Source organism: Syngnathus leptorhynchus, chromosome 1 (genome assembly GCF_054491065.1).
Source record: "Syngnathus leptorhynchus isolate UIUO chromosome 1, UIUO_Slep, whole genome shotgun sequence".
In the NCBI taxonomy this organism is placed as follows: domain Eukaryota; kingdom Metazoa; phylum Chordata; class Actinopteri; order Syngnathiformes; family Syngnathidae; genus Syngnathus; species Syngnathus leptorhynchus.
This window is the reverse complement of record NC_141195.1, coordinates 17,874,766-17,896,288: the sequence shown is the minus strand read 5'-3', so window position 1 is coordinate 17,896,288 and position 21,523 is coordinate 17,874,766. Positions and strand designations below refer to the sequence as shown.

Sequence of the window (21,523 nt, the reverse complement as noted above, 5' to 3'; positions counted from 1 at the left end):
AACTAAAGCAAAAACTGAAAAGTTCACTGCCTCCATGCAAGACTCATATCGTAGCTTGTAATCGCAATTCACAGCAAAAAAAAAAATGAATGAATGAATGGAAAAACTCCCAAATCGGGTCACTAGTATCTTGTGTGATTTCCAATAGGGGTTGACTTGATGATTTTTTTGCTAACAAGAGGACGTGAAAGCACTGACTCTATGTAGTGAGAGTCTCCCGGATCGCTGAAAGCCTGCTCCCAGTCATCCGCCATCACGTCTCTCCCTCTGGCTACAGCCCTGTTGCCCACAAAGCCGTTTTCCGGGACGCAAGCGACCCCACCACTCGATGCCCGGCGCCCCGTCGGTGAGCGATGTCCTCCTGTAGGACGTCCAGAAAAAAAAAAAAAAAAAAGAGTTGAAAGGTGACGCGTCATTGACCACATGCATCCCATGCTGAAAAGAAGAGCAATGTCCCGATGCTGGCATTTCTGCAAGTCCTAAGGTCAGCATTTCTGTCAATTTCCTTCTCCCTCTCAGGAGGCAGCATGTGTGACTGTGCATGTATACCACTCACAAGGAGGATATTTTTTTTTTTTTCCTAATTGCCCTTGAAGACGTCCTTCAGCCATGAACTCCAAGGTGGACCTGAATGATGTTGATCACAGGTCGGCACTAGCCCACCCGTCCTTACTGTATTACTCGGAGTTCAACAGATGACTCAGCACAAGCCGAAGGAGATGACTCCCTTCTTCTTGGACCACATCCAAATAGATACTTTTATGCATGACCATCACAGGAGTGTCATCCCATGCACCGCCACACACTGCTCAGTCATTGTATTAGTTAAAAAAAAAAAAATTTTTGATGTATAAATTGATGTATGGAGACAACTATCAACAAATTCCGTGACCATACTCTTAAGTCAAAACAGTTAAATCTCAACTTCGCCCACTGAAAAGATTGTCAATAATCTGTTCCAGCCTCTCCAGAACCCACAAGAAAAATGTTTACTTGTGGGGTTTTTTTTTTAATAAGAAAACTAACACTTACTTTTTAAAACATATGATACATGTTTAAACAGAATGTAAAGAATTCGATATTGCAAATCAGATTGCAGATCAATTCATTGCAGCTCCTTCTATTTTATGTGGCTTGGCCACCGGGGGGAAGTATAATACAGTCATCCAGACACAAACCAATCAGACTTACACAACTACTTAAAGAAACAAAGCAATAATATGATTAATTTTTCACTGAGGATAAAACATATACAGATATACCTACATTAGTGTTGTAGTCAGAATTCATTTACCCGTTCAATTGGGCACATGATATTAATAATCCATTCAGAGTAATTTGCAGACTTGGATAAAATGAGGTACGTACTTCCCGGTATTTCCCCGCAATATAGTAACCCCCCCCCCCCCCCCCTCCTCATTACCGCCCTCCACTAATTTGCAGGGCTCAACCTATAAACCAGCAAATGTACAATAAACATAAAAAAATTAAGAACCAGCAATAAATTCTGGAGCCATAACGACATTACACAATCTGATGACCTTTCTTTTTATGTTTTTTCCCTCCGTCTCCATCACGGCAGTGCAGGACTTATCTGGTTAGTGCCATGCTTACTTGTCTTAAGGGCAGCCTGACCTTGCTGTGGAGCCAGTCCAGCAATCGATGAAGCCGCAACCCCACTGAGAGTTTACGGCATGCTAATCGCACTAATGACTGATTCATTTCAAACGCACGCTGAAACTACAATTGAACTTCTAGAGGGGTTCAATTTAAAGCACGCTTGCCCTGTATCATCACCGGTAGTGGGTTGTGCTTTTGGTATTTTGGGCCTTTAGTGGGGATTTGCATAACTAAAACCACCACTATTCCGTCTCAGCTATAGAAACCATTAATAATGTGGACAAGCTCTCTCTATATATCTCTATATATCTATATATATATAAATATACAACACAGTTTAATTTTGCAAACAAGTCATCGTTCAACTCATCAGTACAGCACTGATATTAGTGATATTAGTTGACCATCTTTTCAGTCCATTGGTACAAGGGTTGCTAAAAGAGCTAAAGCACCTCAACCTACATTTTCATTGGCATTAAGTTAGTGGAATAAAAGTCGCTGGTTGTTTTAAATACACAAGATGTAATTATCTTTCCTTTATTTTTAGTTTGACAGTCAAATGTAACTAGGAGTGGCATTAAAAAGCTTTTTGATCACTTTTTGCTGAACTGTCGCTTCTTGTCAAGTGAGTTGATTTGAGTGACTGCCATCAAACATCTAGATCAAATTTGTGCACGCAAGTCAAAGTGAAAAAATAAATCATCAAAACCAAGAAAAAGGAGTAAAATAGATCATTCGTATCTCAGGGTACCACTGTAACATGATTAAGGGTGTAAATGTAGGTCAGCCATCCCACTGGCCAGCCAATGGTTTGTGACTCCTTGTTGATACTTGCCCGGGAGGCCCAGGTCATCGTCAACACGTTCGGCTTGGATTGCAGTCTTCTCCAGGTTGCTGAGCGACTTGCTGCGTGTGCGGAAGTTCCTGAGCAGGTTGCGGTGTTCCTGGTAGGTGATGGGGGGGCTTTCTGTGCTGATGTGAACAGGGCGAGGCGTACCGTAGTAATTCCCTGAGACAAACACAGTTGGAGTCATGTGCATATATTGAAAATAAAAATCAACAGTGACACAATTTCGGAAGCTACAACGCAGACATATGGAACTCAATGACTCTACGTATTTGTGTGGCTGCACCCTTTGTGTTCATATATCCATTATTTAAGGGCTTTACACCACAATGGTGTAAAGTAGTCCTGTCTACAGTGTTTGCACTTAGTACTAAGCTAGATGACCTTTGTAAGTTAGTTGGTGCTTAGTTAAGTACACATATGATTATTTGGGTTTTATGTTTAGTTTTACAGTATACTTTAAGTGGGAACTAACTGACTGACTGACTGACTGACTGACTGACTGACTGACTGACTGACTGACTGACTGACTGACTGACTGAGTCACTGACTCAATGACTGACTCACTGACTGACTCATTGACTCACTTAGTCACTGACTCACTGACTAAGTAACATAAATAGTTATCAAATCTCCGATTTCAAACTTAAAGATTAACATAAAATTTAACCTAGTATATTTGTAAAAAATCATATTATAGATGCTATGAGACCAGATAAAGTCCACTAGTGAGTTCTACAACAATCTGTTAACGCTTCTGAAGAAAGAGTCACCTTTTAATGGAATATGTCAACACCAGGCGACATGTTATGAAGTAGCATAAAGCTAGTCGCCTTGTGTTCTTATCTCAAACAATCCATCTGTCAATTTCACATGTGAGGCAGGTAAGGCGCGAATAATTTATTGCTCCTATTAAACCCTCATAAATTATGGATGCTAATAGACGCGACCATTTTAAGCCTTTACAAAGGTGGAACCCGCGGGGCATCTGCAAAATTGAAGCTAAAAATGAACACTATAATGCAATGTCACACCAATAAAACAAATGATTGAGTATCTTTTGCCTAACTCACAAGGCAGAGATAAATATCAGTCACCTGATTTAAACAAGATAAACAAGCAGTGATTAATCCATTTTAACATAATTATAGAAAACATTGTGTATTTTCATCTGTCACACTGAGGTTAACCTTGAGTTAATGCCAATCTTTCTCTCATCTCTCATCATAGCAAACATTAACTGCAATTTTTCAATAAAAGCAATGGATAACAATAGTAATCATAAAACAGTACAGTACATTATGTTTATTTAAAGAACGCTATGGTTGAAATTATAGAAGTAAATTAAAATTAAATGAAAGGGGGGGGGGGATTAAAGCTGTAATTTGAAAGAAACATAACATGCATGTTTTTTATTCACTGACTGACACAACATTTTATCTTCAAGCCACCAAATGATTACATTTTGGCTGCTGCTTATAATATGCATCTTTTTTTATTTTCGTTAAAAGCATGCAATCACATAAAAACTCCACGGAGGAAGGCCGGAGCTGATACTCAAAACCCAAACCTCAGCACTGTTAAGTGCAGGTGCTTACCATATTGCTCACATTGCTGTTTAATTAATCAAATGTGTATGTTGTATCGTGCTGACGCAAAGTAATTAGAGATGTGACTAATGACACGTGCCACTGTGTCTACCTTTAAATTTACCGCTCTCCAGCAGCGCTCCCGACTCCTCCAGAGAAAAAAATTCCTCAATGGAGACAAAGTTATAGTCTGTCCCGGGGATCTCTCCCACTCTAGGCGGTCTGGTCGTGCCTGGGAAAGGAAGAAAATATGAAATATGAAGTCGTACATCAAAGCAACGAGGCTGGAAACCCTGTAAGCTCTTAAGTGGATGATCTGCCAATTAATCAAGGCAGCGTGCTTTTATCCGGGGGTCATACATTATAGCAAAGCCACCGACCTCAGTGTTTAAGCTAAACAGCGATTCAGCAAGCTATAAATAGTCCCTAAAGCATGTTTGTAACTCATAGAGGTTTGACTGGCTTGACACTTTGCTTACATTTGAAACACAAGTGAGCAAATCCTCATCAACACATTTGGAGACATTGCTTCTCAATCTTAGAATGCAGACATGTACGATAAAGATCAGCTTCACAAAACCTCCTTCACAGCCAGCCGTCATCTGCTTTGCTCCCTTTAAAAGTCACCGTTGTGAACTGTACTGTTCTTTCGTTAATTACTCCTCTTTTCACTCGCTCAGACAAACTCACTGCTCCAAGTTTATTTATAAACGCAGTGACAAGACCCCAGCATAAATTTGCTCTCTGCTCACCATGTATACCACCACCCGCAATGCAACCTAAAATATCTTGTATTTGATAAAAGAACTAGTGAAGGGGCTCAGTTCAAGCTGTTTTATTAGCGAATTGAGTGTATGGGGTGTGACGCTTCTCAGAACTTCAGAAGTCTTTCCCCATTGCAAAGTCCAGTTTGTCTGACTAACTAAATTGTTTTAACTAGTCAAATGTGGTCAAAACCAATCAACCAATCCAAATAGTTCAATTTTTTTTTTTAAATCATAGCACTGTTTTTGTCACAAATCTCAGATTGTGAGCAAAGTCATCAACAAACCAAACTTTTGTGCTGTTCAGGCTCTTGATGGTGCAGGCAATTCATTTAGCAAGGCCTTTTGATTTTGCTAGATCGATAGGAATTGAATGAAATATTAATGAGGCACTGTGAAAGTCTTTCTATTGCCATTGCAAAGACGGAGCACTCGGATGATCAATGATCTGTCATCACAATCGATTCTTGTTGACCTTGGCCTGAAACGGAGCAAAGAAACAACACCACATCATTACAAGATCACCAAGGTAAGGTGCCAAAACAAACTCTTTATAGTGCCATTTTACATCTGGCAGACAGACAAATCTGGGGGGGGGGGGGGGGGAAACTCTACCTGTTATACACCTTGATTGACCTCCATAGAGTCATTTATCTCCCGAGACAAAATCACCCTGAGTGTGTCCCACTCTCCCACGGGAGCGCATCTGATGTTGGCGCCCAACACCCAATAAAAGTGATTAATGCGCCGCTGTCCTGGGAGCAGTTCGTAGCACAGAAAGTGAGAACTTGGCAACACACGCACGCACGCACACGCAGGCACGCACACACACACGCACGCACACACACACACACACACACACACACACACACACACACACACACACACACACACACACTGTTTGGTGGACACACAAACATTACTGTAGTCATCATCATCCATCTGACCAGTCTTACTGAAGCTATTTTTGTGTGGTAGCAAGAAGACTTGCACTTACTGTAAATTCCCAGTTCTCCCAGCAAATGTTATTTGCAAGATTTTTTACAAAGAAAAAAACTAAACAAATGGGGAAAAAAATGCAGTAAAGTACTCACATGCTGTAATTAAGTGGAAGGATAGAGATTAAGTAAACAAAAAATGATAGATTACTGGCAATTTGCTGCACTAATTTGTGTCTACAAAATCGGTCAAATGTGCACAATATGGCTGTCCCCACAATATCCATTTTTTTTGTCTTCAAAATAGCTATACCGTGCAAAAGAATTACAAATGAAATAGGTCAAAAGTGCATACAAAATACAAGTGTGTGTCAACAAAATATTCATTTTCATTTGTGCCCAGTAAAAAGGTACAAAAAAAACGAATTTGCAGCCAAAAAGAAATTGTAGGTATGACATGCACAAAATTAATTTGTGCCCAGAAAATCCTAATTGTATAACAACACGCCTATAAAACAATAATTTATGGCAACAAAATACAATTTGTGTGTTTGCTCAAAATAGGTTCTGTGCTCGCACAAAATACAAATTGAACAAACTAGGTCAAAAGTGTGAAGGAAATGATCATCTGATAACATGTGCACAAAATAACGACTATAATGTACATACCAATGATTAATTTCTGTCCACAAAGTAGCAAGTATTTTTCTCCCTAATTTATGTACGTGCCTTCCATGTTGTGCTCCATTGAGTTTTGCCTTCAACAGAAGGTGCACTCAAGGAGAAATCAGAGATCAGGAGGGATGAGAGAGAAAGATGTCTGAGGAAATGTGCAACACAAGGCGTTTGTTATCTCCGTCTGCCCCTGCCCTCGGGCTTATTAACACTCTTCCTGATCCACCTGCTGATTCTGTAGCTAATTATAATGTTTATATTCTGGCTCATCTTCCAGAATGTATCACAGTTGTTTTCTGCTCTTAGGAGGTAACGTCCATATGTGCTTGTTTTTAAAATATATGAAAAGGCTTCTTGCATTAATAAATGGATGAAAAACCCTTCGATGATGTTTGAGGGTAAAAGGAAAGTGTCATGTACACGTCTGAGGAAAGGTCATCAAATGTCAAGGTGAAAAAATGACATTTCTTGAATTTTTATGACTGTCAACTTTCAAAATGGGTCAAAGTTGACCCAAGTAGGATATAAGGGTTCAAATTCAACAACAAATCCCCATGATGATATCTGACGTGAATAATTCCGCTCCTCCCCTCCGGACAAAGACGACATCTCCAGCTGATATGGTGCAAGTTTGGCACTCATTATCTATGCGCCCTCTGAGGAGATCCACATGGCATGTCAGTGCCGGCGGGGAGAGCGCGGGAAGGCTTTCGGGATGGATTATTGACATCTTCTCCGTCGCCTGACCGTCCCTGCGGATGCTACGTGCCGATCCTCGGGGACAGGAGTGCGATAGAGATTGACGAGGTAATTACACAAAAGCCCGTATCAACCAGCAGACAAAGCTGTCCGTCAAGCTCACCGCACACAAACCGCTAATGACGAGCGGCGCTGTTGAAAAGGCCACAGGCTCTCTCCTTCGCTGTATCGCTCACCAGCATACGAAAATGGTGATTTCAATCTCTGACTGTAATTAGAAAAAGTCTTTTATGGCAGAAAGGCGAGACGGCGAGGGCCTCGAAACAATGACTTTGCTTTGGAAACGGGCGAAACGCTGAGGAGGGTGCTTTGAGGTCGCCGATGGAAAATGGCAACAAAAGAGGTTGACAAAAAACTTTCTGGTGTGATGTGGACCTGGAAAATCAGGTCTGCATCTGTCAACAAAAGCACATTAGGCCACAGACAGTGAAGTCAAGGCAAATCCAGTGACCCAACTTTGGAGAGACAAGCTCTCATTTCAACTCAAGTGACAATAATATGAAATAGTTCTTCAATAAAAAAAAGATTTCAAGCTGTTGTGGAGCACTACCAGTGGAGGTTTACTGTCGAGCTAAACGAGAGAAAAACGGAGAATTACACTTTGTGTGTGGAATACAATCAAACAACTTTTCCTGAAGTATGACCCTGTTAGCATAATGCTAACTCATAATTGAAAATACAATTGACAGGCTAACGGATAGTATTAATATGTAGTTGTCTGAGAAAAATGTCTGGTATGATTGCAGCTTACCGAGTCACTCTTTTGTCATTTCGATCTGTATGTGTCACACTGCCTCTGGTGGCCAAGACAGAAACAACAGAAGGAGCAGCACAATTAATTGATTTGAAGTATTAAATCATGCTCCACAAACTCTATGATTCCTTCTACTCTATTCAATGATCATATTACTTTATTACTTTAAGCTTTTATAACATCTATTAATATTAATCTTCATTATTAAACAAAACCAAATTAAACATGTTTTGTTCGGGGATTTTTTTGTCTTGGCATTTAATGTCATTTCTATTTGTTTCAAGGGGCAAAGATGATTTGAGTCACAGAACGAATTTAGGACACTTTTATTTCAAACACCACTGTCAATTTACCTTACATAACACCAGTTCGCAACAGACACTTTCCCGGGGCCCATTTCCCCTCGAGGTTATTTGTAGCGTAACATTCATTTGCTTGATTCTGTCATTCATTTCCATTTTTATGCACGGCGGCTTTGGAATGCTATTTCCTGGATCAAAGCAGGTTGTCTTATGACAAGCCTTCAAGAAACGAGATGCTCTTTAAATAGCACAAAGGTACAAGAAGCACACTTTGAGAAAAACAAACAGGATGAAAATACTCGGGAGGATCGTACGACGACGCAAACCTTTTCTATCCTTTATCTAGTTACTTGTGAGGCTTTAGTGAGCATTCTGTCCATCCATTCACATTTGAGCGCTTATCTTCATTAACGTCACGGGCGAGCTGGCGGGGAACACATAATATGTAAATAAACAACCGTTCACACTCACATTCGCATTGCTGGACTGTTTTGAGCCTTAAATGAATCCACATGCATGTTTTGGGAATGTGGGAGGAAACCAGAGTACCTTTGCAAGTTCCACTTCAGTTCATTGGTGAAATCCTTACTGTGTCCTAAACAGTTACTTGTACTACAAAACTACATGACTAATCACAAAATTATAAGAAACCCTAGAATTTATGATGTAATATCATGATATTTATCACATAAAAACATGAAATTTGTCAGGTTATTTTGTGTGAGAGCGTAAATGAAACTAAAAGTCAATTAAAAAGAGGAGCAACATACAGTCGAAAAGGTCCCGAAGAGGGCCACAAGGAGCCAGTGACGAATCCTCATCATTAAAGTCCTGCTACATCAAGCCCAGTAGCCTCATCCTTGAGGAGAATCCAAGAAAATGTGACTTCATTACGAGTGTTCGTGACAGCTCTCAAGCTGGCAAGATCAGGAGAGCATGCGTGTGTGCATGCACACATGGTATCGGCATGACAACAACAGAATCTTACAGTGTCATGTCAACAGATCAGAGGATTAGGCCCACGCACTACTCAAGGAACTCGACCTGCCTGGTTGTCTCTCAAACAAAAGCGTTTGTAGGCAAGGTAGGGTCAATTAGGGCTCTATTCTGATATATGGCCACGTTGAAAAGCGGCTGGGCACACACACGAGTGGTGGGAGAGCATGGTCATGATGATTGGCGGCCGACTGCGTCACATGACCTACTTCCTGTCCTAACGGGGAGGATTAGAAGACGCCCTGCTCTTACAGATAGGTTAAGACTTCTGGCACACTAGGTGGTTCGTCTTGTCTACCTAAATGGGCCCAAAATGACAAGCTAAACAGGAGGGAAAATAACTGGGGAGAGAAAAAACAAAGTCGTCTGTTATATCCCTCGGCTGTTTTCAGTGACGTCATACATTAGAGGGGATTAACATGGCAACAGATGTACGACAACAAGCCGCCTTTGGCTGCCATTGTACATGATTTCATTTATGAGCATCCAAATTACACGGCTTGTGCAACCCTCTTTCTCAAGGGGCTTAAAGAAAGTCAGTTTGGATGCAGCTTTACAGACAGTACACCAAAAGAAGGAAAGAGAAGTAGCCCGGAGCGGTGGCTGATGACTGGAATGGCGAGAGACAGCCTCTGAGAATAAACCCGGTGCAAAAAAGAAAAAAAAAAAAAAAGGTTACCACGCAAATGTTCCAAAATGACAATGTTGTTCTTGGCCGCAATCTAATTTAATGGCACTTCTATTATTTTTGGTGTGATATGATTTATTGATCTGAAAGAGCCATCAGGCACAAGAATTGGAGGAGTCATTTTTTTCTGCTCATTCTAAATAAAATCCATGGACTGTATTTAGTAGCATTAGGATATTGACAGATGGACAGATTGATTGGTCTCAAAAGTGGGTGACCAGACGGCTGTCTTTGGACAGGATATATTGTTTGCTGGAATAAAGAGCAACAAATGTGAGCAGATGTGACCTCCACTCACAGCGTGGAAGCAAAAGAGAAAGACTAAAAGAGGAAAGCAAGACCATCTTTGTCAAGAGTTGAACTTACTGCAGACTCAATTCTCAAGACTTTTGGACCTTTGCCATATCTTGGTTATATTTTTTGTCAATGTTATGTTCATAAATACATTGAGGACAATAACCAACAACTTACTTGCAAATGCAATCGCAAACTATTTTTTTGTCAGCTTATGCTTATGATATGAACAAGCGGGACACGTACTAGGTTGGTAAAACACACGACTACTACTACAACGTTAAAAAAAAAAAAAAAACGCACACTAACGTACGTCAACGATAAATGCAATTCCTAACAGGAAAGTCTAACGTCAACTTCCTCTGATGCCACATTAGAAACATGTTCCGCTAATAATGCTTTATTAAATGCTGTATTTACGTCTCCATATGTAGATGTAAGCCAAGATAAGGGGAAAATAATTGTATTAGAAAGAAGATTGCTGTAGCAAATTGGAAATTGTAGATTGTAAGCTAAAATTAAGCACTTGTGGAAGGTAGCAAATTGACAATACTTTGTTACTCAACTGACATAGGTTTCTTTTATTTGGGTATTCATTTTCCTGACATTTTTACTTTCATTTCACTTTTACATGTTTTTCCTCATCATTCAGGCACATTTTAAAGGATCCGATTAGAAATAGGGCGTATATATATTAAAGGTGCTGCATATAGAGCAAACCATACATTGAAGGCAAGATGAAGAGCATCAAGGGTGACTTACAAGGTACAGCTCGGAGGTAAAGGTTCTCTCGGATGACCTGCTGAAGTGTGCTGTCCACTGAGCCGGGTGTGAAGCATTTACTCAGGTACAATCTGAGATCCTTGCACAATGTGGCGCCTGAGGGAAGGGCGAAGAAAACAAGCATGGCGTCAAGGAAAAAAGAAGACTCGCTTGATCTCGTCAAATCTGACGACGGATGAGGAGCAAATTAGTTTGTGCCGCAACGCTTAAAACGAAGCGCTGCTTAATTTAGCACTTTAGTACCAACACTGGCAAATTCACACACAGCCATCTCTCTCTCTCTCGCTCTCTCTCTAGTACCTCGCATTGCACCTGAGAATCACACGCATTTTTCGCAGCTCCCTCATGCATACCAAACAATTTCCTGAAGTTAATTGCCACACACTTCACAACTGAGGCTTTCACCGAGGGAGGTAGTAGAGCCAATCACCTGGGCTTGGATTTCATCTCTCTGATCACTTAATATCATCTCAAACGCTTAACGCGCTCTGTTGACAGGCCGCTCGGCGTTATTGATGGACTGAGCGCATCTCCGAGCCTGTCAGTCACACTGATAGACGACGCTTGCCCTGCGGGCTGCCGCTGCGCCTCGCCGTCTGCACCCCGGTTGCTGCCAGACGGAATTCACTGGGCTATTAAAAGAAATGTCAGAGTGCTAGAGGTTTTGGAGTCATCTGTATGTATATATGTATATAGCCTTTAATATGTATTTTGTCTGCCTCCATCTGCTACTTTAGGATACTGATGAGGAAATATTTGATTCAAATGTAAAAACAGTGAACTGAAATCTACTACACGATGAGTTATAATTTTTGCTTCAGAAAAAAAAATCCACCTGTTTCTGAACTTAACCTTTTATTCATAATTATTGTTAATATATTCTTATATCAGATATTAAGTATGATGTTCTGGAGAGAAAACGAAAGTCGATTCAGAATCAGCGGCAAAAAAAAAATCATCGACTTTACTTGCACTTTAGATTATAAAGATGTAGATATGTTTTCTACCTGTATTAATATGTATTTTGCAGTCATTTGTTGTAGCCCTTATTTAAGTATTGAATTATTTATTAAGAGTTGTGTATCATTAAAAAAAATGATGCTCATACAAGCTATAAAAAAAATCTGCTAAGCACTCTATTCATTACTGCTGTAAATCAGTTATTATTACCCCAAAATAACCTTCAGGATAGTCCGCGCCTAATGAAGCTGAACATAATTAGTTATGCATTCTAATGCCCCAGCTCCTGGCTTTTTTTCTTTTTTTTAATTACAGCGCACCCTTTTTTATATTTGCCCCTAATACGTTAGATTTACTCGAGCAAATAGTTGTGGGTGTTTTGCTATTAACTACGCTGCTTGCTTACTGCGAGCATATTTATCTGGTTTAATGGGGCCGGGGAGGCAAGCTGAGGATGTTAAGTAGCATGCTTAAGCATTGTTCTGAACTCTGGTATTGATTTAGTTTTTCATGCTGCTACCAGAAGGACCTTGATTGTACAGCACTCACAAAAAGATGAGAAATATCCCGGCTGAAAATTTAGAAACCTAAAATGCATTTGAAACTATTTGAGTTGGGTTGACATAGTTGAGTTCAAATGTAAGTTGGTATAACAGTGCCGAGTATTTTCAGACTTAAGTTGATTCGGTAATTAGTTGGAGAAGTCGTTCAACAACCTGGCACGTCGGCTCATCCATCACTGTCAACGCGACACGCAGTCGCTCCGACAGCGGATGGATGGGCGGCTTTTCGAGATGATCACGGATGCGCCCGTGGCAGTGGAAGCTGGAGCAAAGGTCCTCGTTTACACCCCCGTGTCCAAATCAACTATCAATCAAGGCGGCAAGGCCACGGGGGAGATGCGGTCAGGTGACACTCGGCTGACATATTACTCCGCTCCGAAGTGACCGAGGCATCCGTTAGCCGTGCCCCGTGTTGTTATCATCAAGGTCCCACGCCACTGATGGACAACTATATGGCCGCGCTCCTGCCCACGAGGTATTCAGCCGTGACCTCGTATCCGTGCGCCAATCGCCTTGACACAGCCGCGCTAATTGACGAGTGCGGATCAGCATCGTAACGCGAGTGACGGCGAATTTGGCTTGGGGAGGAGGGGGTGGAGAACAACATTATTATGGATGACGGATTGGACACTGGAGTGATGGGCTGTTTGGATGCAGTCTGATGAAACAAATGCAATGGAGTAAAACAGATAAGTCAATAAAACCTACAGACATTTCGAAAATTCATGCTCGCCTCAGACATTTTGGCACATCTGCTAAATTTTGGGGGGTGGGGGATTTGCTGATCATTTTGATCGAGGACTGTGATTGGCTGGTGACATGTCGAGTGTGTAATGTACGTTGCCTCTTGTCCAAAGTCAGCTGAAATAGATTCCTGGTCAACCACAACATTAATGAAGATAAGTGGTCAACAATGAGCAAATCACTCTTGCTGCCTGGGGTCAAGTCTGCGCTCTACGCCCGTTGGAAAGTGATTGTCAGAGGGAGGGCGGGTCTGCACTGGGAATTGATTGACATCGGCGGGGTTGGATTTGCAGACCAGGGGAAACTCTGGAAACTCTAGCATTATGTTCCTTATTGGATTCAGTGCTTATCAATGATTATTTGAGATGGACGCTGGGGGCCACCACCACCTACGCACTCCTATTTTACGATCACTGTGTTATTTTACTTATTTATGGCGTTATCTTTTTATTATTTATCATTTTTACAAACCCAGAGAATTCTTCAAAAAGTGCTGAAAAACGTTCAATATACCGCTTCCACAAAAAACTGATGTCAATAAAATGTTTCATACGTAGGATTGTCTTTGCGTCATTCAGCCAAACATGGTGGCTACTCTACTGGTCACTTTCAACATATCTATTTTTGTACCAATTTATGTATCTATTGATATGCAAAATAGAGGCCAGCCAGCAGAACGTAGCATCTTTTTGACTGACACTTATTAGAAAAGACTAAAATTATCCTTTTCATTCTTCTCAAGTTAAATGACATGCAGGTATTTCTTTCCATGTGGTTTTTGCCACCCCAAAGTACTTGTGAGGTCCCGGTGAAAAGGTCAATAGTATGTTAGTTTGACCGAATCATACCTGGCGACACGGTTTTGATGCGGACAGGATGGGGGCAGGAGTTGAGAACCCCGCGTACGTCTCCGAGCGTCATGCCCAGTACAGGCGTTCCTCCAATCTCCAGGATGATATCGCCCACCGTGAGTCCGTCCCCCGGAGCGGCCGTGACAAAAGGAAACTCTCCGTAATCAGCCCCTCCTCCGACGGCCACGCCGAGCTCCCCCAACGAGCCGATCAAGGGGACGAAGGTATCCTGCATCCTGGAACGCCAGTGCTGCTTCCTCACGGCTGTCTTAGACATGGCAAATGAGCTGCGAAAGAGAGAAAACACAATTTTGAGGTGTCATGACTAAGAAGTATGCAACATTTAAGTGAAAATTGCATCAAGGAGAGTGTGAATTCAGATAGAAGGTTTTATCACATTTGATTAGAAAATATATTCAATATTGTTGTCTTGACTTTAACTCAAAGACAAATTTTCTTCAACTTTTGTTACCAATTTATTTATTTATCTTTAAATGCCTCAACGATTTTTTCATAAGCCCTCGGTGCGGACTGGATTTGGATGTTATTAATAAACAATGCAGTGTGTAAATAAATAAAAAAAATCTAACAAACAGCTCTGAAGGCTTGCTTTGTTTCTCATTTCTTGACAACATGGAGTGTGGGAACTGCGTTTGTATGTTTGAACACAAACACACAGCAGCACAGCGAGTGGCTGTTCACCATACCAAAACGTTCCCTCTTACTCGTGTTGTCATGTAAACACGTATGTGCTCACATGGGAAAAAGCTGACCGCACATTGATAAATTCTGTTATTGTTGCAAAGCACGTTTTTCTTGTTTTTCCTCCTAGCAAAGGTGAGAGAAAAAAAAAAACTCAGAGCACAATGCTGAGCGGATTTCTTTGAGGTGACTGTGATGTGACAGCTGCGGTGTCCGTAGAGAGAGCACACGATATTCCTACGTCACCTTGACACCGGGAAAGGGTGACAATGTGTGACACCGTGTGGGCAATAAAGCACGGAGCTGACCAAAGACACAGTTGGGGAATGTTGAACTTCAACATGAAGCTGGATGCAGGAGTGACAGCGAGTAGGAAAATGAGCATCATGGACCATTTGAATTTAGGAACATTATTTTACATACATTAAATCTAAAGCGTTTGTTTATCCCCTCGCCCATAAAACTCACCTGATGATTGTTAAGCCACTAGATTTACAGTCTATTTTCCATGATTTTTCTAGATCCTGCCTGACACGTGGCGAAACTCAGAGGCCTGTCTACCTGAAGTAATCCGCACATGAGCACTGGCGGGTAGATCAACAAAAGGGAGGGCTGCACCATTGTGGGAGTGGTCAAAGCCGACTTCAATGATGGCCAATCTAAGTGGATCCTTTCATCCTCTTGAAATGGTGCACACTAGTCGACTGGCAAATACAACCAAAACCAGACAACTGTTTTTTGACATGGGCAAAACAATCACAGTGGGTTCCAAAACATCACCCTGTATTTCAAAAACCCAGCAGCACATTAGCATTCAAACAAACTTTGCTACACTTATCCATACAACACCACCTCTGCCTTAGCCAGGAGATTAGCCATTATGCATCACTTAATCAGTACATTCCAATCCTCTTAGGCGAATGTCAGACGACGATGACCCTCGCCTACGAGAAGGATAACAAGGCCAACCTTTTAGGACCAGATAAGCCTGAGCGGCGGCACCCCAAAGGTTGAACGCAGCGCTATTAACCAGCAAAGGAAGGATGCTATACATCTTATCTTTTCTTTTTGACGGGCAGAAGTGACAGAGATCCTCATTTTCTCTTTTAGCTGTTTGCAGTTGGAGGAAAGGATGAAAATGAGCGGTGTGAAAGACAGAGTGACAGGAGTAACATGAGAGGAGAGGAAAAAGACAAGTGCAGAGGTCACATGGTGATGGGGAGGCGCCACTCAGCCTGGGCTTGGCGCAGGAAGCGACCTTGGCTAAGGCAACATGAGTCCGAGCTTGGTAAATAGAGCTGCTTGCCCAAAAAGAGTTGATTTTCTAGACATACTCGCATAAAACCAGCAATTTCACACCAAGTACCACCATTATGATTCACATCAAAACACAGTAGAGAAGAAGGTCTGACTATTTGGTGAAGATTTTAATCCTAAAATGATTCTTATGATAAGCAACTGTACCATTCTGCACATCCACACTGCAAATGACTGTGGGGGGGAAAAAAAATCAACTTTTGGTCACCATCTGCTCATATTCGGCCAAATGCTTTTCACAATTCAATGAACCGCGCCTCACAGTGCGGACGGACAATGACCCAAAGATGATTGTGAAAGCGACCATAAAGTTTTTCAAGGCAAAGAAGCGGAATGTTTGCAATGGCCACGTCAATCACCTGGCCTGATTCCAATTGAGCATGCAATTCACTTGCTGAACTGGACAAAACTGACAGTTTGCAAACATCAGAAATGAAATCTCGCGACTGATGATGTCGTGGATGTGTTCCGCGTTTCTTGATTTAGATTTCATCCGCTCATTCTGTGGTTGATCTGAAGAGTTCTCCAAATATCCGTGCAGTCGTCTGTAATGATTGAAATGCTAAAAATAAAATCACTGATTGGTGCTGGGTATTATTCCAATCCTGTTGAGCATACTCTACGGCGCGTGCTATGAGTCACATGAATGCTCACTGTTGTCTTGACCTCGTGCGTCTGATGGCGCTTTAATGAGCCGCAGCCTGTCAGGGCGCCCCAAAACTGGACGCCACTGACACACACCCTGACATCACTGCACACTCATCAGTCTATTCAAAAACATTGCACTGAAATGCCATCAGTAGGAGGACGCTGGCTAGACATGACAGGGGAAACAAAAAAAAACAAAAAAAACATGGAATATGGATGGAATATGCAGACAACATGTTCATTTGTGGCTACGATGACTTTTTCCAATATTGGCCGATTCCTTGAGTAAAAACGTGAAGTTAGCGGTGCAGTGATCAACCACCAGTTAACGGATTATTAAATTAATCAATCATTATTTATTTGAACAATTAACTGTCCAGAAATAGGTTTTTTTTTTAGGTGTTGTTTTAATTCATTTAAATTAGAATGAACATGAATTCTTTTCAGTGATCAACCAACAGTTAACGGATTATCAAATGAATCAATCATTATTTATTTGAACAATTAACTGTCCAGAAACAGTTTTTTTTAGGTGTTGTTTTAATTCATATAAATTAGAATGAACATTTATTATTTTCAGATTCTGTTCGTGCACTGCATTGCCATTTTCCAAAGTGCTTGTATCTTGTCAGTGTGCATGTATTGCTCCGTGACCCCGACGAGACATTTTGCATTCATTATTAACATTAAGACAAACAAATTTGTCGAAGAGCTACCCAGAATCCTGACTATCCGACCGTGACGAAAATAAAAAATAGAAATTGCTTCAATCCGTCACAAGGATGAACGCAGACAACACAATGCACAGTCAATGTTGGCTTTCAAAAACAATGCGCCACTGACAATTTGTGACCTTGAGGTCATAAAAGCGCTGACCAGTACAGATCTCCTTTCACTGATTTCCTCTCCGACACAATCCTGCAAGGGGAAGTCAGGGTCCCTGTGGCCTGCGACCCCTCCAAAACCTGCGCAGTGAAATTTCAGACAACTACATAATCAGTCATTGGCAAAATGCACATCCTGTGAAATCTATTCTTAGAAATCTCCTTTCATTTTATTTGTCTACTTAGATTGGAAAAAATCTTGTGGCTTAAGGCGATAATAGCACACGCAAGAGACTAACTGCTGTGTCACTTGGTTGTTGAGAAAATACTTTGTCATCATGTATTGAACCGAAACAGCACTGCTTTGAGGTACGAGTTGAATTTGTTCCATGACCACACTCTTAACTGAAAACAAATGAATCTCAAATTATCTGTCCCTATTGAAATTAATGGAAAGGCCATGAATCCATTCAAATCTGCCCCACTACAAAGAAAATATATTTTAATGAAGAAAAATAACACTCTGTAATATTGAATTTCATGAAAACAGTTACACCGTAAATAGAATGTAAAGATTTAAACAGTCTGTGCTTATTGATTTCATTCTACAATATATTCATTCATTTTTTATTAATATAAAGAATATGCTTGAGTATTGCGATAGTATCTCTCTAAATGTGTTGCGCCACCATTTGTGTTCAAATATTCTGTGATTTTAAAAAATAATGACCCTCAGTGCTAATATTAGCTTGTCAATGGCATTTTGCCTCGTTTGTTAGCATTAAGCTAAGCAGACTAGCTCATATTAAGCCATGTTTTTTTGAAATACACATGGTGTAATTCTCCTTTGTTTTATGTTTGGCAGTAAACTTAAGATGGGAATGCCAACTTGAAGCCTAATTTTTGATCAATTATTTGTGAAACTGCTGTTTGAGTGAGTCCCTCTTATCTCACATACACATACAAATCGAGTAGAATGATATCTCAAGATGTGTATAAATTCTGTTAAGCATTATTTTTTTACGCAGTTCATTTCTTCAAGTTCCACACATTTGAGAGATTGCCATTTTGACACTTTGCTACCAAAGTGCTCGATAATTTAGTCGACCCAAAGCATAGAAACAAGCACACCGGGGGAAGAAAGGCAAATGACACACATCAATTAGGATAACTGAATAATTGAATAGCTCAGCAAAAAGTCAAGAAAGCCTGAAAGTGACCCAATTGATTTACAATCAAACACAAATGTCGACTTTACATTTCCTTGATGGAGGACACACGATTTCTTTTGAGCTTTACGATCCTTTGATTAACATTGGATGCCTGTTCTGCAAGACAAATATGTGCCAACTATCATTTGAAAATTTCAGCGAGCATGACAGTGGCAATCAACTACATCTTCCTGACGAGTCGTAAATTCATTTTCATTCAAGATATCTGGAACAGAATTGTAACAAATTGAAACAACAGATCGATAAATTCTCTGTAATTCTGTTTTGTCCATTTCCAATATTCAGTCAAGCTGCAAAAAGTGAAGAGGGTTTGCTTTAGACGTCAGAGGTTACTGTGATCTAACTGATAGTTCTTCTTTCAAATCAACACGCCGTTGTCAACTTTCTGTTTCCGCTCTAAATGGGATCCACCATAACCAAATTAGCCGCTTCTATTAGCTCAGCCCGAAAGTGCAATGAATTTACGTAAGTCAACTTGATATGAATTTTATGTGTTCCCCTTTCAACTTTAATGGGTTGTCTTTCCTAAAATGTGAATCTGAGTGAATATTGATGGGCTGCCTGTGTGTTTTGTCAGCTCAAATGGGATGTGACCAGCGTGCCTAACAGCCCTACTTGTCTCTCTGGATGCAAGGACTCAAATGGAAGGACGGAGGACTTTTTCATATGTCTGAATAAGCAGGACCAAAGTCAGCGTGAGCAACGATTTCCTGCACATTCAGAGGTAAACAAAGAGAACACATTTCTATTGAAGTGCACGTTCATTTAAACAGCACACACAGCTGGATGATTGCAATATTCACCGAGTCATCACATAACAACCGAACACGTGGATGCGCTAGCAATGGCAAATATTTCCATGTGTGAAACATCTAGTTGAAGAAGCGGAAAATAATGCAAATTATTTTCTTGACTGCTCACAGGACAAAAGGGAGATGAAAGCACACATGTGATCATTTATCATGAAGGGAAAAATACGAGACACGTCCACCACAGCTAACATCTATTGGGAGACGAGCTACAATGGATGATGTGCAAAATAGCTGTTTGATTTCCATTTGCAGTCAGAAAGATGCAGGAATTTGGTCATTTGTTTGAAATATGTGAGGTGGGGACGGAGACAGGACCTTAAAATGGCAGCCTTGAGATGAAGCCCTCTCCTGTTTAGCATCTACTTGCCTATAACATTAGTTTTCATTGTTAGTATGCCGATGATACACAATTATATAAAAAATGGCAAATTTAACCCAAATAAAACCGAAATGTTGATCAATGTTTCAAACGTGACTTGTCTCATTGACCAACTTCACTTTGGATGTGTTCTTGCATGTGTTCTCCGATCAAATAGACTTTCACATTATATGAACTAATACTGTCTAGGTATCATATTACGTTTTAAATGTCGACCCCTCGGCATGCATTCCAACCCGGTCGTCCTGGAATGGGGGATTCCCTCATCTGCGATCCCTTCTCAAGGTTACTTATTTTTCCCCAGTTGGGGTTTTGTGGGTTTTTCCTTGCCCTCCTGTCGGTTAAGATCAGGGGATGTCGTTAATATTGTCAACTGTTTGAGATTTTTTTTCTTTTAAGATTAAGGGCTATATAAATACATTTCACTTGATCTCTAATCTCACAATCTCTTGCATTGGCATGACAACTGCAATTCACCATCTCTCGTGATATATAGTATCATAGGACCGACAGAAAAAAAGGGAAAAATAAATCTCATCCTTTATCAATCATGATTTCAATATAAAGATGAATAATCGAGATTGCTGTGTTTCCATAATCACATTGTGTTAACATTGCAAGTGAGGACATGATTTTTTTTCCATCACGCACGGCAAAAACAAAGCCTCCACTTTGACATGTAGTGAAAGATGCTGCTTCTAATCTTCCCGCAGCATCCTCCCGGGGGTGATGCTGAGGTCATCCAAGTAAAGCATCTTAAATAAGCAGTGACCTAAAGATCATCGGAACTACAAGTAGTAGTGTATGCGCAGGAGCCTCCTCACACCTCTGACATCTTTTCAGGCATGGGTGCCCTGACCTCCTGACATTCCCACCAAACACGGGCTGAACTAAAGCTCTGTCCTGCTCGCCCACTTCCAAATCTAGGGCACGAGAGTGCCACGCACAAAATGGACAGCAGTGGCAGATTTAAAAATAAAAGATTAAATGCTTGTGGCTGGGAAAAACACAGGCCTCACAGTGACATGGAAAAGTACGGGAGCGTACATGACCTCGTACATGAAAAGGAAAAGAATACACGGAATGAAAAGCACTGGGGATCTTCTTTGCACGCCAGCAGCAAATCTCAAATCCACGAGTGTCCCATGAAAACACTGCAGATATCAAACATTGGAAGGATTTTACTTGTGATATTGATGCTCTAAAGTCCCTGATAAGTAAAAATAAATCTTGTGAATTTGACACGGCACAGAGTGTTGTTAACAACTGCCGAATTTGAATTAGGGAAAAAAAACTAGAATTGTGAAAAATAAAGCGGTGGGTCTGTCCATTAAATACCTTTTGAGACTCCTTTGTGATGAAATGAAATTATTGGGAACTGTTAGTGACACATACCTGTCAGGAAAACTGGGTTATGGTACTGTTCTCTTAGGGAACACTTTATCATTTGGGATCAAGGTCAAGGAAGGTATGTGCATGTTG

The 21,523-nt window shown here is 40.8% G+C and overlaps 1 protein-coding gene across 1 annotated transcript in view; it reads right to left on the bottom strand.

The window, feature by feature from the left end:
* Positions 1 to 21,523, bottom strand: part of magixb (MAGI family member, X-linked b) — a 39,421-nt gene that overhangs the window by 14,323 nt on the left and 3,575 nt on the right. Inside the window, 5 exon segments of the mRNA XM_085922589.1 lie at positions 199 to 361; positions 2,456 to 2,629; positions 4,169 to 4,288; positions 10,989 to 11,105; positions 14,125 to 14,414. Of these exon segments, the coding sequence (XP_085778715.1) occupies positions 199 to 361; positions 2,456 to 2,629; positions 4,169 to 4,288; positions 10,989 to 11,105; positions 14,125 to 14,404 (854 nt within the window). The 5' untranslated portion in view covers positions 14,405 to 14,414.